We start from the raw sequence: 16,333 nt of genomic DNA, 5'->3' as shown, positions 1-16,333 counted from the left end.
TTAAGTAAGTGTCCCATAGTAGGCAGCAGGATATCAACTTGGGTTCTTTGAATCCACAAGCAGTGGTTGTAACCACTAAACCACCTGCCACACCTCTTATTCAATTTACCAACACAGAAAAGGTTATGAATTCTTCCAGTAAACAACATCTGACATTTTACTGCTCAAGTAAAATAAACATTATGCTTTCTCAGCTAGTATTATGTCATTGATGATCCCTGTAATCTCTTCTTCAGCTGTAAGCACATCTTGGGTGAGCCCTTCCAGATGAAATAAAGGTTTGGGATGCTTCTCCAGAAGAATCTTGACTGTTAGCTTCCTCTCCAGATCATTCAGCTTCACAAAATCCTCTGCTGAGATTTTGGCAATACACTGGTGTTCAATTGTACACTCTCGTAGTTCTCCTTTAATGATGTTATAAAACTCTTCTTTTGCCCTTGCCACATCTTCTGCACTTTGACCACAGAACTGAAAGACTACAGGAGTGAAGTTCTTTCCCACTGACTGATAGACAGAAAGGTCAAACTTCCTGGTCTTTGGTTCACTCTCTATATCTATGGAACAAAATAGTGAACAAGTTAAAAATTCATTTCTGCACCATGGGCCTAGGGCACAGTACTACTTGTCAGATTTTTTTTGTTTGTAATGTTCATGGATTTTCTTTATACTTATTGCACTTTTTATGTGTACTGCAATGTAAATCAAACATAGTTTCATTTTTAATTAAAATGCCCAACAAATCAGTGAATTTGGATTTAAAGGCCAAACAGAATGAACATTTATTAATACAACATCAGCTAGACTATAAGAGGGCAAGTTGGGCATGTTAACATGCCCTCCCTTGAGAAAGTGCTGTGAGGAAGGTCTGATTGTCTCTAAGTGATCCTATTTCCTGCGCTTAGGGGACACCGCCTGGTCTTTATCCTGTTCCTCAAAGTGATGCCAGAATGCCTTCGCGGTGCCAAAACTCAGGCAAAATAAACTCAGTAAAGGAACAGCACCAGAACAGGCTAAAACTACTGATTTTGTTATTCTCTTTCATTATTCTTTATTCAACCAGTTAGGGTAGGTTTGGGATTGTTCAAAATAATCCTTATAACAAGAAGGTAAAAGCCTATAACTGCAACCAGTCATGACTGACTGTAACCTTTGTCATTGTAAATAAAAAAGCTGCATGCAAAACAGAAAGCCTGGTTAATGGATAATCGAACAACAATGCTGGCCTTTGATACAGTAAATACAGTAAAACTTTACTGAACTCAGTATCTTCCTTAGGTCAATAAATTGCAAATGAAAAGTGGAAAAAACGATCATGTAATTTATTGCAAAATGCAGTGCACTGTAATCAGTTCACTATGGTAATGCTGCAGGGTAAGACTCCTTCCTTTGCATTTCTGAGTGGTAATGTTACCTTTTATACAAATGAAAATCATTTATTCTATCATTTCGTCTATTTTTATAGCTACAGATACGGGAGAAAATGACACTGCTATTTTGTACTGTTATATACATATCATATCATTACGGCCACATTTTAATCTTCTTGTTGCAGAGCACATAATATAATGTAAATTGCTGTGTAAGTCATATTTTTATTTTCTTTTTTTTCTGGAGCTGAAATATAAATTTCATTTGCAAGTATTTTGTGTCTTATCTATTTAGTGTAATTACCACAGGACTTTTATTTACCTATTAAGTTTGAAAATGGAATACTGTCCCTATCACTAGGGTAAGCCTGAGCCCTTACCTTTTCCCCTGTCCAAGGTGAAGCCTTTATCTGCCTCTTCTCCATGTCTTCTACTAGAGGCTTCATTTGTTACACCGCTTGTTCCTAGAAATGCATTGTATAAATTGCATATTCTTCCTGTCATGGAAGAAAACGGCAACAAGTAATGCTACTATATTCATGAGAAGTTGGTACGAATATCCCTGACATATACTGTTTATTAAACAAAAAAAAAAAATGAACTGGTATTATAAATTTTTCCTGTACCAACTTATTATTCTGAAAAAAAGAAAAAATACCCATTTTTAATTCATCTACACACATTATGCTTTATTCTACTGTATACTTTTCAAAAGTGGGTCCTAATGGAAGTGCTTTTTCATTTTAAGTGTCATAGTGTCCCGCTACTCTATATATCAGAAAATAGGCTACATAAAATATTGTAAGCCCTTACTCATAAATTTTGAAAAATCACATAAAATTATGTAATCATATAAAATAGCATTAGTTTTTATTTTTTACAAGTTTGGTATGAGAGCATTTTGCCCAAACTACCATTCTGATACTGTTCAGCTACAAAGAGTAAAAGAAAAACAGCGATATAAGATTTTCATAATCGTGTCAGAAAGTCATAAAATATACCTGCTCACCTGAAAAGCATTTACAAGGATCATTTTAGAGGTGTAATACAAGTAATACTTACTTACAAGTTAAAAAAATGTATATATTTAGTTTTACTTGTAACACATTTATACAGAAAAACGCTATGTAAAATTTCAGATGATCAACAATGAAATATTCCATCAGAAAGTGTAAGGAGAGACATTTCAGTCTGTAATTATAACCTGAACTAACCGGCAACTCCACTGAAGGGATTCGAAAACCAAGATGATTTTTGCAGTGCTGTGCAGGGTTGTGCCTCCCTTGCCTTCATGCTCTTGTAAAAGTCTACAACCATATCTGAGTGGAAGACCGCCACATTCACGGCCTGTAAATGTCGCCCTTTCCTTTTCATCTGAAACTCAGCCACAGCACCCAAAAATGCATCTGGGACAGACGATGGAGGAAGTCCTCCCATGCCTGAAAAAGAGACTGCAGCAATGAGCCTGCTAATTTTATCTACACCAGGGTTTCACGTTGTAATGCAGGATGCTTTCATACTAACTTGTGTCCACCGCAGGAAAACGGGCAGACGTGCACTTGTTCTCTTCACACTTCAGGAGCGCATCAAGTATTTTTTTCTTGATGTCATTGGTATTATTTTCAATGCAAACATGAATGACTAAAGGTAGGTGTCCTGACTGGGTCACTGCAATTCCACAGTTTGGCAATGCACCTAGAAAATATCAGTTTATAGGAAATAACACATGCGTATGCGATTCCCTCATAGAAGCAAAAAAAAAAAGCTTTTTGTTCATTGAACGGTTAAGTTTACCCATTACACATTAATTACTTTTTTTGTGTTTCATTTTGTCTCCAATTCCACAAATTAATAACAAAAAGAGAGCAATTTACAGTATTGTTATGATACCCCTGAAAAAGTAAAAAAAAAAAAAAAAACTCATCATGTCTGAAGCAACACGATGTTTTCAAAATAATATTTTAAAAGCATAAATGCTCACCTGATTTTGGAGTAAAGGCATTACTACTGAAGATGACAACTGCATCAGTGACCTCCTCCACGTTACCTTCTGATAACACTTTGAAAGTAATTTGCCCAATTTGCATCATGTATCTGCCTGGACTGGGTATGGAGATGAAGCTGAAAAAGGCTTGACAGGAAGAAAAACCAAAAACACGTAGAGATGCCAGAAATACTCTCAGTTTAGACACAGGGACTAGGATACTGCCAGAAACAGCTGGCAGCAGAAGTAATTACAAATTCTTGTCTTATTTCACTGTCCTATTTTACTATATTTATACAGAAGAGTTCTTTACGCTGGGTACTTACCAGGACTTTCCTGTGGTGTCTGAGCAACATCTGCTTCTATGGACTGAAAGATATTTTTTTAGAAAAAAGACAAATTAATTTCAACTGGATGACTAAACAGACTGCAGTGAAAGTTCTAAATTGTCTTTTAGGATTCAACTCTTTGTTTCTTCTGTGTCGTTATATATCTGCTCTGGGCAATGTTATATAGTTAGTTATACTATATCTGCTGCGTGTTGTATAAGACAAACTTGAAGAAATAATTATTGTAACACAATCTAAGAACGCATAATTTCGATTATTATAAAACAAGTTCTTTCCCTTCAGAGATAAACACAGTTAAGTTTTACTTATATAATTAAAGACCCACGAGTAGTACTGCAAAAAACAAGCATGAACTTTTAAATTAATTTTGTTAAATTTTGTATATAATAAAGGTTGCAAAGATTACTCACTGCTGCTCCTTGGATGGATTCAGTTTTTTCTTTTCCAACAATATCACTGTTGTTGAGATTCTTCCTTCCTTGTGCATATTTTTGCTTGTTTGAGGATGCATTGCTCTTTGGTTGGTTCCATTGTGCTGGGAGCTGCATCTGCATGTCTTCAAACACTTTCATCACAGCCGTGGTCATGGCTTGGACAGTCTTGTCATCATGATTTAACAGGTAGATCTTACTCAGAGTGCCCCTGCCTTCCGGAGGTTTCTCACAGTGCTCTCGCACAGTCTTTGCAATGGTCTCAGCACACAAGTTCAGTGGAAAGCCAAAAATCCCAGAGCTTATAGCTGGAATAGCTATTGTGGAGGAATTATTTTTCACAGCCACAATCAAGTTCTCCAACACAGCACGCTTAAGGAGCCGCACAGCTGTAGCGTTGTCTGTCTCTCTATACCTTGGACCAACTGCATGGATAATAATCCGACAAGGGAGTTGGCCCGCTGCTGTAGCAATGGCTTGTCCAGTCCTCAGAGGGCCATTTTTCTTGATATACTGGTCACTGTCATCCTGTAATTGAGGTCCTGCAGCAAAGACAAGCGCTCCAGCCAGACCACCCGTGTGCCTCAGATGTCCGTTAGCAGCATTGACAACAGCATCTACAGCAACTCGACAGAGGTTGGCTTTGCCAACAACAATGACTTCTCCATTTGGCATCTTTACTTTACAAGTCCATTGCACATCTTTATCTTCCTGTTCTGCCGTGTTCTTCTTGGCTTCCTCTCCACCCACTTCTAACTTGTTGTCTTCAAGCATTACTACACAGTTGTAATGCTTAATCAAAAATGTGGTAAGTAAATTCTGTTTTTCCAGGAAGTGCTTCCTAGCCCCAGGATTACAGATCCTCAGGCAATCAGTGAATAGGGGATCTGCTAACTTGTGAAATAAAGACTTCAGCTCTTGAACCAGGAGACTTCCCCCAGACAGTTTTACATGTGGACCATTATTCTCAAAGAGAATTTTTACTCCATTGTTACTGTTATATTTTTGCCAGGCTTGGGATTCAAATACCTGTATGAACTCTAGGACTGTGTTGCACTGAACTGGGACAAACTCTTCAACATGTGTGTTTTTGTTTATGAAATCTGACACTCTTTCACAGACTGCCATCACTTGCTTACTCAGCCCACATATTACTAGTGTACTTTCTGTAACATAGTTTATTGTTACTGTTTTGCAGGCTGAATTGTAGGCCTCCACTAACTCTGCTTTAAACTTCAGCCACTCTGGTTTCTTTAGAATCTCTGGATCCTGCACATTCATATGCTGCGTCATCAAGACCTTCTTCAACCGTGTTTCTGCCTTAGCTAAAGTTTGGTCACAGCTCGCAACAATGAACACAGCCCCACTAACTATTTTGTACAGAGCATTAATTTTACAGGAAGAAAACATTTGCAAACTCATCTTCTTGTTGTCCACTTCACTAAGAAAGCTTAGTAGAGTGACATCAACATCAACAGATGTTTGTTTAATTTTGTTAATTTTCAGCTGTATGTCATGTTTTATGGCTGATACTTCATTGGGCAAACCAAAAATGACCAGCTTCTGAACATCTGGAATGTAAGTAAGCTTTGGTTCAGGAAATTTTCCAGTAGTACCCTGCTTAATTCCACCTTGCTCCAGGATGTAGAACATGGTAGGTTCCAGATAAATCTCCTCTGACACGCACTCCTTTTCCATTTCAAATTGTCTTGTCGTTGTTTGCAGTACTTCCTCTTCCACTGGTTTTAGCCTCTCTGCACCTGTAGCCACTCCTGTTGTTACTGTTGTTCCTTTGGCCACAGACAGAGCCATGCCTATGGAGTCGTAGTAGGGGTACACATTGATGGGAACCTCACAGACGTACTGTCTGTTGTTTTGCAGAGTTTCCAGAACTGAAACAAAAAGACACAAATCAACAATTACATGAATGCATTTAGTGATGAGTAGTCTTCATAACAGAAACAAAAATATGTTAATGTGACTGCACAACGCACACAGTCTAAAACCACTTGTCCCAAGTGGGGTCACGTCGAGCAAGAGCCTAACCCGGCAACACAGGGTGCAAGGCTGGAGGGGGAGAGGACACACTCTGGATGGGATGTCAGTCCACAGCAAAGCACCCCAAGCACGAGCTGAACCCCAGACCTGCCACACAGCAGGACGCAGCCAAACCCGCTGTGCCACCATGCCCCCCCAACTGCACAACAGTGTACTAACATATACATGAGCATTCATATGGATTTGCCTTGAGGATCGATGAAAGTGATGATCGCAGCTTGTTCCTCCGGTATCATTTTAATGGCTTCCACTGGGCCTCCTCCACTCTTTGCCCTTTCAAAAGAAGACTTCAGCAACCCCTCTGTGGTGTTAGATGGCAAATTTTCAACCCTCACACTCCTGGTCTGCTCAAGAGGCCTGGCACTGAGACCGTACTGCAGAAATTTTTTGTTACTGGAGCAATCCACAAGAAACTGAGTTGCATCTAGGAAGCAAGAAAGAAGAATGAATGAACTTAATAACAGGCTCTCTATGTACATTGTGAATATATGGCTTACTTTGAAGCTAAACACCCTTGTAGCCCAGCATTTACCTTTGTAATATATAACATATGTGGCATATGCAACAGCAATATATTTTCTTACGAGGGGCAGCTGGTACTTGTTAAAGTTGTTAAAGCTGCTGCTACCTACCTCCAGCTGTGTGGAACTCACAGTTTAAATTGGTCCAGTAAAAATTACACAGCTGTTTAAATGGGTAAGTAATTGTAGGTAGCTTAACATTATTAGTTGCTATGAAGCAAAGTGAATGAATAAATGAAAATGTACTGAGAAAATGTTGCTCTGAATCTGGAGATCAGTAGAAAAAATACAATCAGAAGACAGCCGTGAAGCACTGAAGTATTAGTTACAGTTATTTCTGGTTTAAAAGTTAATTACTCCCCTCCGCAAACCGCCACCTTAATGTGGTGGAGGGGTTTGAGTGCCTGAATGATCTCAGGAGCTATGTTGCCTGGGTCTATATACCCCTGGTAGGGTCTCCCAAGGCAAACAGGTCCTGGGTGACAGACGAAACAAAGTGCGGTTCAAAATCCCCTTATGACTATTAAATCAAGGATCTTGTTCACCCTGCCCGGTATGGGGTCACCGGGGCCCCACCCTGGAGCCAGGCCTTGGGGGGGGGGGCCCCGGTGAGACCTGGTGGCCAGGTCTATGCCCACGGGGCCTGGCCGGGCTCAGCCCGAAGCCAAAACATGGAGCCGTTCTTTGGTGGGCTCACCACCTGCCGGAGAGGACGTAAGGGGCCGGTGCGTTGTGATTTGGGTGGTGGTCGGGGCCGAGTGCCCGGCCGACCCAAACCTCGGGCGCCAACTCTGGCTTTTAGGAGTTGGAATGCCACCTCACTGGCGGGGAAGGAACCTGAGCTAGTGCAGGAGGTTGAGAGATACTGTCTAGATATAGTCGGGCTCACTTCCACTCACAGCTTGGGTTCTGGAACCACTCTTCTCGAGCAAGGGTGGACTCTCCAGTATTCTGGCGTTTCCCAGGGTGAGAGGCGGCGGGCGGGTGTGGGCTTATTAATAGCCCCCCAGTTAAGCCGCCATGTGTTGGAGTCTACCCCAGTGAACGAGAGGGTCGTCTCCCTGCGCCTTCGGGTCAGGGAACGGTCTCTCACTGTCGTTTGCTTATGCGCCTAGCGGCAGTGCAGAGTATCCGGCCATTTTAGAGTCCCTTGGGGGCGTGCTGGAAAGCGCTCCCACTGGAAACTCTGTCGTTCTACTGGGGGACTTTAACGCCAACGTGGGCAGCGACAGTGACACCTGGAGGGGCGTGATTGGAAGGAACGGCCTCCCTGATCTGAACCCGAGTGGTGAGTTGTTATTGGATTTCTGTGTTAGTCACAGTTTGTCCATAACGAACACCATGTTCATGCATAAGGGTGTCCTGGTGCCAAGTGCACTGATGGTTGGAGGTCGATGATCGACTTTGTAGTTGTTTCTTCAGATCTTCGGCCATATGTCTTGGACACTCGGGTGAAGAGAGGGGCTGAGCTGTCAACTGATCACCACCTGGTGGTGAGTTGGATTCGATGGCTGGGGAAAAAGCTGGACAGACCTGGCAGGCCCAAACGCATAGTGGGAACGTTTGGCGGAGGCCCCTGTCAGAGAGGTCTTCAACTCCCACCTCCGACAGAGCTTCAACCAGGTCCCGAGGGAGATTGGGGACATTGAGTCTGAATGGACTATGTTCCACACCTCCATAGTCGGGGCAGCGGTTCGGAGCTGCGGCCATAAAGTCTCTGGTGCCTGTCGCGGCAGCAATCCCCGAACACAGTGGTGGACACCGGAGGTAAGGGATGCCGTCAAGCTGAAGAAGGAGTTCTGTCAGGCCTGGCTGGCTCATGGGACTCCTGAAGCAGCTGACGGGTACCGGCGGGCCAGACGGAACGCGGCTCTGGCAGTCGCCGCGGCAAAAACTCGGGCCTGTGAGGAGTTCGGTGAGGCAATGGAGGAAGACTTTCGGTCAGCCTCAAAGAGATTCTGGCAAACCGTCCGGCGACTCAGAAGGGGGAAGCAGTGTTCCGCCAACACTGTTTACAGTGGAAATGGTGCGCTGCTGACCTCAACTGAGGATGTCCTCGGGCGGTGGAAGGAGTACTTTAAGGATCTCCTCAATCCCTCCGACACGCCTTCCGTAGAGGAAGCTGAGGCTGGGGACTCAGAGGGGGACTCGTCCATTACCCTGGCTGAAGTTGCTGAGGTAGTCAAAAAACTCCTCGGTGGCAAGGCTTCGGGGGTGGATGAGATCCACCCCGAGTTTCTCAAGTCTCTGGATGTTGTGGGGCTGTCTTGGCTGATACGCCTCTGCAGCATTGCGTGGAGCTCAGGAACGGTGCCTCTGGACTGGCAGACCGGGGTGGTGGTCCCTCTTTTTAAGAAGGGGGACCGGAGATTGTGTTCCAACTATAGGGGGATCACACTCCTTAGCCTCCCTGGGAAAGTCTATGCCGGGGTACTGGAAAGGAGAATCCGACCGATAGTCGAACCTCGGATCCAGGAGGAGCAATGCGGTTTTCGCCCTGGCCGTGGAACACTGGACCAGCTCTATACCCTCACTACGGTGTTGAAGGGTTCATGGGAGTTTGCCCAACCAGTCCATATGTGTTTTGTGGACCTGGAGAAGGCATTCGACCGTGTCCCTCGTGGCATCCTGTGGGAGGTACTTCGGGATTATGGGGTTCAGGGCTCGTTGCTACGGGCTGTTCGTTCCCTGTATGACCGGAGTAGGAGCTTGGTTTGCATTGCCGGCAGTAAGTCAGACCTGTTCCCAGTGCATATTGGACTCCGCCAGGGCTGCCCTTTGTCACCGATTCTGTTCATTATCTTCATGGACAGAATTTCTAGGCGCAGCCAGGGAACGGAGGGTGTCTGTTTTGGTGGCCGCAGGATCTCGTCTCTGCTTTTTGTGGACAATGTGGTCCTGTTGGCTTCATCGAATCAAGACTTACAACGTGCACTGGAGAGGTTTGCAGCCAAGTGCGAAGCGGCAGGGATGAGAATCAGCACCTCCAAATCCGAGGCCATGGTTCTCAGTCATAAAAAGGTGGATTGCCCCATCGAGAGGAGCCAGTTGAGGTGGCTCGGCCATCTGTTCCGGATGCCTCCTGGACGCCTCCCTGGGAAGGTGTTCCGGGCATGTCCCACTGGGAGGAGGCCTTGGGGCAGACCCAGGACACGCTGGAGAGACTACGTCTCCCAGCTGACCTGGGAACGCCTTGGGGTTCCCCCAGAGAAGCTGGAGGAGGTGTGCTGGGAGAGGGAAGTCTGGGGGGCTCTGCTTGGGCTACTGCCCCCGCGACCCGGTCCCGGATAAGCGGAGGAAGATGGATGGATGGAAGTCAATTACTTGTTATTACTACAGCAATTTTGAATTTTTACATCAGACACAGAGTTCCACACTGCAAGTTATGTCCTCCATGACTGACATTCACAGTCAGCTTTACACAACAAAAATCTGAGGTTTAATTTACACTTACCATCAGTGTTGCTGAAGGAAACGATGGCTTTTTTGATGTTTTTGTGCAATTCTGCTGAAAACTCATCTTTGCTAATTTCCTTAACCATCATTACTAAAATGTCTTTTTCAATGCTCTTCAAATTCTCTAACAAAATTATGTTAGTTATGTGTATTTCTTCAGTTTTGGCTTGTAGGGAATTCTGGACCTTTTCAACACCTGCAGTATGGAAAAATTGCCCCACTCACCACTTTTTGGCAATGCAAAAAGTAATTATAATTGAATAAATTAATAAATTATGAATTAGAATTTTCCAGTGCTTTATTACTTCTGGAATTTTGCAAAACAATGACATTAAAAGGATGATGAATATACTGCTAAAACTATTTCAGCCATTATGTACAACATTTATTTTTTGTGGTGACAAACTATATGCTTTAATGATGTCAATATTTCTGTTAATACACGCAATGCATTCAATTAAAAAGTGGTTTTAAAATTGATTATATATTAATATGTATAATATTTATCTGCACATTTTTTTACCTGACTCATGTTTACGGAAGAGTTCTCCCTGCAAGAAAAGAAAGTTAAACAAAATATTTTATTTGATTTCTCCCAGTTCTATGTATAGTTACTATAATATTTTATTAATTATTCTCAAAAATGTACACAGTATGACAAAGTAGTATACTGTAATTATTCAAATAATTAATCTAATTTAATGTCGTAACAAGAATCTGGTTCAGATTTGGAGTTTCCCTGTTCTCTCTGTGTTTGGCACTTCTTTGTCCAGATTTTTTCCATAGGGTGAACTGGTGATGATTTTTGAATATGAATGCGAATGAGTTCATTTGTTATGGACTGGTTTACATTTTGTTATAACAAGTCATTTAGTGATAAATCCATAACAGTATATAAAAATGAACAGGGTTAATGAGAAAAAGCTACTTACCACATGACTATCAGTAGCACCTTCAGGCAGTTCTGCTATTGACACTCTCAGGTTCACGTCCTTACTGTCTATATTAACGACATGGTTCTTTCTTTGGAGAATGTTTTCTCTGACTAAAGACGTGAAAAGATGTAAAGAATACATGTCAGATCTGCTATATGTCATGGATAATAAAAACCCCACTGCATTTCCATTTAGATGCTTAGCAGATACTTTATTCAGTTCAAATCTCAAAATTCAAATCTTTGTTTGGGTCATTCTGTCATCCTTTTAATGAAAAGAAACTAAATGCTTTATGTAACATGTTCTCGAGCCCCATGGCTAAAAATTGCAAAGACATTTTGTAAAAACATTCACTGAATTACATACCTTTGGTCTTGCTGTTCACTACTTAGCAAAAGACATGTGTAGTATACAAAGAAACTGTAAATCTCAAAAGCTACCTTCAAATACATAACCCAACAATAGGATATAGTTGATCTGTACTAAATCATGTAGATGTGAATTTTACCATTACACATATGTCACAGTTATCTTTTGTAAAGAAATAAAGATCAGAGATATAAATATATACTTTTAAAACAACTATTTTGACCTAATCCACACTTGCTATTATTTTTGTTAAAAATCCTTACCATCAGATTTGAACCATACAATTGCTTTATTGCCAGATGTGTCAAATTCTACTACACATTCTCCCCCACCAGAGTTTTTGGGGCTCTGGAAGTAAATCTGGAGCTTTTTCTTCACTTTATTAGTATTTTGTTCCCAGTCGCCCTCAACCACTACTGGGAATGGATGATCTTCCATCCTTCCACTGGAAAACACCTGAGACTGCAAAATCTGAAGAAAATCAGAAAATTATGTATTTATTTAACTGATGCCTTTATCAAAGGTAACTTACAGTTCAAAATTTAACACAGTGTAACTTCAAATTATCTGCATAGTAAGGAAATTTTTACTGGAGCTGAACAAGCAGTGCTGATAGAGATATCAAAAATCATTATTCTTCTACCTTTTTCATAACCTGTGCATTTTATCTCTGACTTCTTTATAACAGTTTTCAGCCTTCATTTTTGTAGCTTCCGTTTACATTTAGTGCCTGAGCTACAATCCCTAAACAGACTGAGTTTTTTAGTCAGTAAATGTATCAGTAACTTCACTGTGGCCCAGGCAGACGTTCGTTTTATGAACTGTGCGGCGTACTTTTCCTGAAATGGTGTAATACTGTAGCAAGCCAAAATTAGCCCTCATCATGCATTGTAACCAGAATATACTGGGCTGATTCAGTTTTGTAACAGTTCACAAAACAGCATTCAACAACTGCTGTATATCCTACATACATATGCACACACAGAAATGTTTGATGACGTAATTTTGGGAAGTTTCTAAATAATAATAATAATAATAATACACACACACACACACACACACACACACATTTTCAGAACCGCTTGTCCCATACGGGGTCACGGGGAACCGGAGCCTACCCGGCAACACAGGGCGTAAGGCTGGAGAGAGGTAGGGGACACACCCAGGACGGGACGCCAGTCCGTCGCAAGGCACCCCAAGCGGGACTTGAACCCCAGACCCACCGGAGAGCAGGACTGTGGTCCAACCCACTGCGCCACCGCGCCCCTCCCAATAATAATAATAATTTATTATTATTATTATTATTATTATTATTATAAGACCACGAACGACGGAGCAGTAGTTTTCAAACCGAAAGTGAAAGTGAAATATATTCTACATGAAAAACAATTTCAGGACAAAAAGTAAACTGTAGTCTGTGCTTAGACAATATAGACAGTTTAATTAACAGCGAGTGAATGATGTATTTGTTTGCGCTCATATCATGTCCTGTCAATGAATGAGTTTCGGCGCTGGTGTGTTAGTCTTTCACTCGTACAGGACGGAAGGGCTAAGGGACGGTCCAATGTACTTTTCACATGCTGAATGCCGAACGTTCCCCAGAGAATGACTAGAATTTCGGCGTTTTTCAGTAAAGGACTCGGTCACAGGGCTTGAAAATGCGGGAAATGTAATAAAGACGGACATACATAGGTAGGTCGGAACACAACTGGTTCTTCGCAGGAATCTCTGGTATCTTAACACCGCGAGTCTCTGGAGAAAAGCGCCCGTTAAACGAATAAATGTAAACTGAACGTAAAGTACCCTGAACTTTCTTACTTTCTTAGTTATTATTCATAAGCAGGACGATGGATTGTGGGGATTTTGTTAGGATGCAGGGACGCAAACAAACACTCACAGACGGAGTCCTGCGGCCGTACGGCACCCAGCGGAGGAAGCGGCGAATGAAGCGATAGAAAAGCGAGGATCGAAACTGAAAGTGGGTACGATCGCGCATGACGAGCGTGTGGACATAGCTGTATTCGGGATACTCTGTGTCTGTCGCTGCTGTCAAGGGTGACGCCTCAAAAAGTCACGTTAATATTCGTTTTCGGAGGGGAGACCATGTCGTTGCCCACAGAAGTGGGGAGTATGCAAACTCCCATACACACACGCATATGATAGAGGCTGAGCTGGATTCAAGTCCACAACAGAACAGCCCAGATGCTCTATCAGCTCTACTCATTGTGTGAACATGTCACTGAGTCCAACAGACTATAATCAGTTCAATGTCTTACCACTGTTTTACTCCCCAGGACTGTAAAGTTCAAAACAATGAGCTATAGCAATAGCTTCTTCCTTTGTGTAGTAGCTGGTGGAGGCAGCTGATGTCAGCTTCTATATATTTACTGACAAGGTTTTAATTTTGTGAAATATATGTACTGTTAAATGTGTATATTGTGGAGTAACTTAAGTTATACATTTTGGGATAATTGTATATTGAATATATAACCTCTACCATCTTAAAAAAAACACCAATTCCCAAGAAACTCAGACTTTTGTTTCCTGGTGCTTGTGTTTGGTTTGTGTTTTGATTATTGGCTATCTTGCTCTATTTGTGTGTATAGTCTTTTTTTGGTTTATAGTTATGATTACTTGTCTATTGACTTTGCGTTGTTGTCTTAGGGAAAAAGTGGACAAGTAAACACGTCACGTGACCTACATATCCAGTATGTAGGTTTCAGCTGCCTGTCTAGACACATTAGCGAACAGTTGGGTGCCACCTCCTGTACTTTTAGTTTTTGGTAAGATAGAGTAGGTTAATTAGAGCATCCTAGATGTTGGAGACCCTTTTGTTTTGTTTTGTTTCATAGCTAGGGTAGTCTACCAGCTTGAGTTAATTCGGTCTGGTTTTCCCAAGTTCTTTGCTTTGACACTGTCTTCGTTCCTTTCCCTCTGAACAGTATCTTTGTATTCTGTAATATTGAAAAAAGTCACCGGAATATCTGCACCTATTAGCACAGTAAAAAGAACTTGCATTTAAGCACTTCCTTGTTTTATGTGTGTTTTTTTTGCCCTCTTGTTACCACTCGTCACCACTCACCTCATGTTACACCTTAGTCACCACTAGGTGCCTGGATTGTAAAAACTAAATACGTATTTGCCCGTATCATTTAAGTGGTTTTACATATCAAAGCAGAGAAATAATTCTAAGATTACTACATATGCTCCAAATTTTAACACATGATTCTTAGTCTCCCTGTAGTAGGCGAATAATATTGTAATGACCCCCGTTACTAGTGTTTAGGTGGGAAGATGTTTTGTGTAAATAGTTTAACTGTGGGTCATTTGTAAATAGCGTGTGTAACCACTGGGGGTACTTCTGGGGGAAATGATGGGGTGACTGTGTTTGCTAGTGTGTGTGTGTGGGAGAGGCCTTGGGTGGTGGTCCTGGAGGAAATGGTACTCTTGGACTGAGATCATTGTTTCTTTGTGTGTCAGTGTTCTAGTAAATTGTTTGTGATGAATGCTGCCTCTGTGTCCTTCTTTGCCCCATCCCAACCTGCTGTGTGCCACAATATCTAAATGATTTTGAATATGTGCAAATAGGTGTTTGTGTCTTGATGTGCTCTATGGGGTTTAGAGAACAAATGGGGTCAAAATATAAATTTAATTCTTTAGTGTTCTTGCAGAACACATTATGGTTAGTTATGAGATTTACAGAGCTTTCTGGCTGAGTTCCTTGCTGAGTAAAGCTAGATGGCCATTTAGCTGAAGCCTCACCCTTTCTGTACCATCCACTTTTCCTTCACAATAACCTTTACTTTTATATATCAATAAACACAACCACTCCAAGTTTTTTCCTGTCTGTACCAAGAATCTGAAGCAATCATGGTGAATTCCAACTGTGATGTTTTATGGTTTCTTGTAACTGCAGTCATTTGCTGCATATGGTGATTTATGAGTTAGCAGAAGTACTTTGATTTACGATAGAGCAAGAATAAGAAATTAACTCATGCTTCAGGAAACCAGAATGTAATTGTCATAAACCACGAGGCAGAGTGGGGATGGATTCAACTGTTTTTTTTTTAGTGGACAGGAATGGAGCAGGATCAAAGTCATGGGACAGAAATGAGGTCTGTACTGGTGAGATCGTAGCGGGTGTGGCCAGAATCATGGTTGGGGATGTGTTGGGTTGAAACCGGGAATGAGATCTTCAGGATCAAATGAAATTCATAGTCGTGGGACAAGCAGGATCAAGCAAGGACAGGAAGCACTAGGTCTGATAAACTGTAGTCGTAAACTGTACTGGGTTGAGTCCGGATAGGGATATACCTAGACAAGGCTATAGTAAAAAGACAGAAGTAGGCTGGTACCAGGGTCTGAGAGAGATTCATTTATTTTGGAAGCGTGAAATAAGGCATTTAAACTCTGATGAGATTCTGAAGCTTCCCTTTGTGGAACCCTCCTACTTATGCTATGTCAGATTGCTGTTCAGGTGTGATGGGCTCACCACAGGGAGGTGGTTGTGGTGGGTATGTTAATAATAAAGACATTGCTGAGAATATTCTAATTCACAATCTTGGTACATATTCATGGTCAGTGTGCTTTTTGGAGTTATGTTTTTTTCTTGGTAATCTATTATATTAATTTATTTATGTTATAAAATTAATTTAATTGTACTTTGATTAATTAAATGTATTTTAAAAGCAGTGATTTTTATTGGGGGGGGGGGTGCGGTGGCGCAGTGGGTTTGACTGGGTCTTGCTCTCCAGTGGGTCTGGGGTTCAAGCCCTGCTTGGGGTGCCTTGTGATAGAGTGGTGTCCCATCCTGGGTCTGTCCCCTCCCCCTCCAGCCTTATGCCCGGTGTTGCAGGGTAGGC

The 16,333-nt window shown here is 41.9% G+C and overlaps 1 protein-coding gene across 1 annotated transcript; it reads right to left on the bottom strand.

Moving 5' to 3' along the window:
• Positions 1 to 13,403, bottom strand: LOC108925342 (protein mono-ADP-ribosyltransferase PARP14-like). The gene is made up of 13 exons (XM_018737185.2): positions 13,369 to 13,403; positions 11,735 to 11,942; positions 11,100 to 11,212; positions 10,691 to 10,718; positions 10,166 to 10,363; positions 6,378 to 6,614; positions 4,112 to 6,024; positions 3,678 to 3,720; positions 3,349 to 3,498; positions 2,892 to 3,062; positions 2,582 to 2,806; positions 1,748 to 1,831; positions 1 to 554 (listed from the first exon to the last, which is right to left on the bottom strand). Exons 2-13 carry the CDS (start codon positions 11,907 to 11,909, stop codon positions 181 to 183), a joined length of 3,711 nt encoding a protein of 1,236 aa, XP_018592701.2. The 5' UTR covers positions 11,910 to 11,942; positions 13,369 to 13,403; the 3' UTR covers positions 1 to 180.
• Between the last annotated feature and the right edge of the window lie 2,930 nt (positions 13,404 to 16,333).

Source organism: Scleropages formosus, chromosome 13, assembly GCF_900964775.1.
Source record: "Scleropages formosus chromosome 13, fSclFor1.1, whole genome shotgun sequence".
Lineage (NCBI taxonomy): Eukaryota > Metazoa > Chordata > Actinopteri > Osteoglossiformes > Osteoglossidae > Scleropages > Scleropages formosus.
This window is presented reverse-complemented; position numbering and strand designations above follow the sequence as displayed.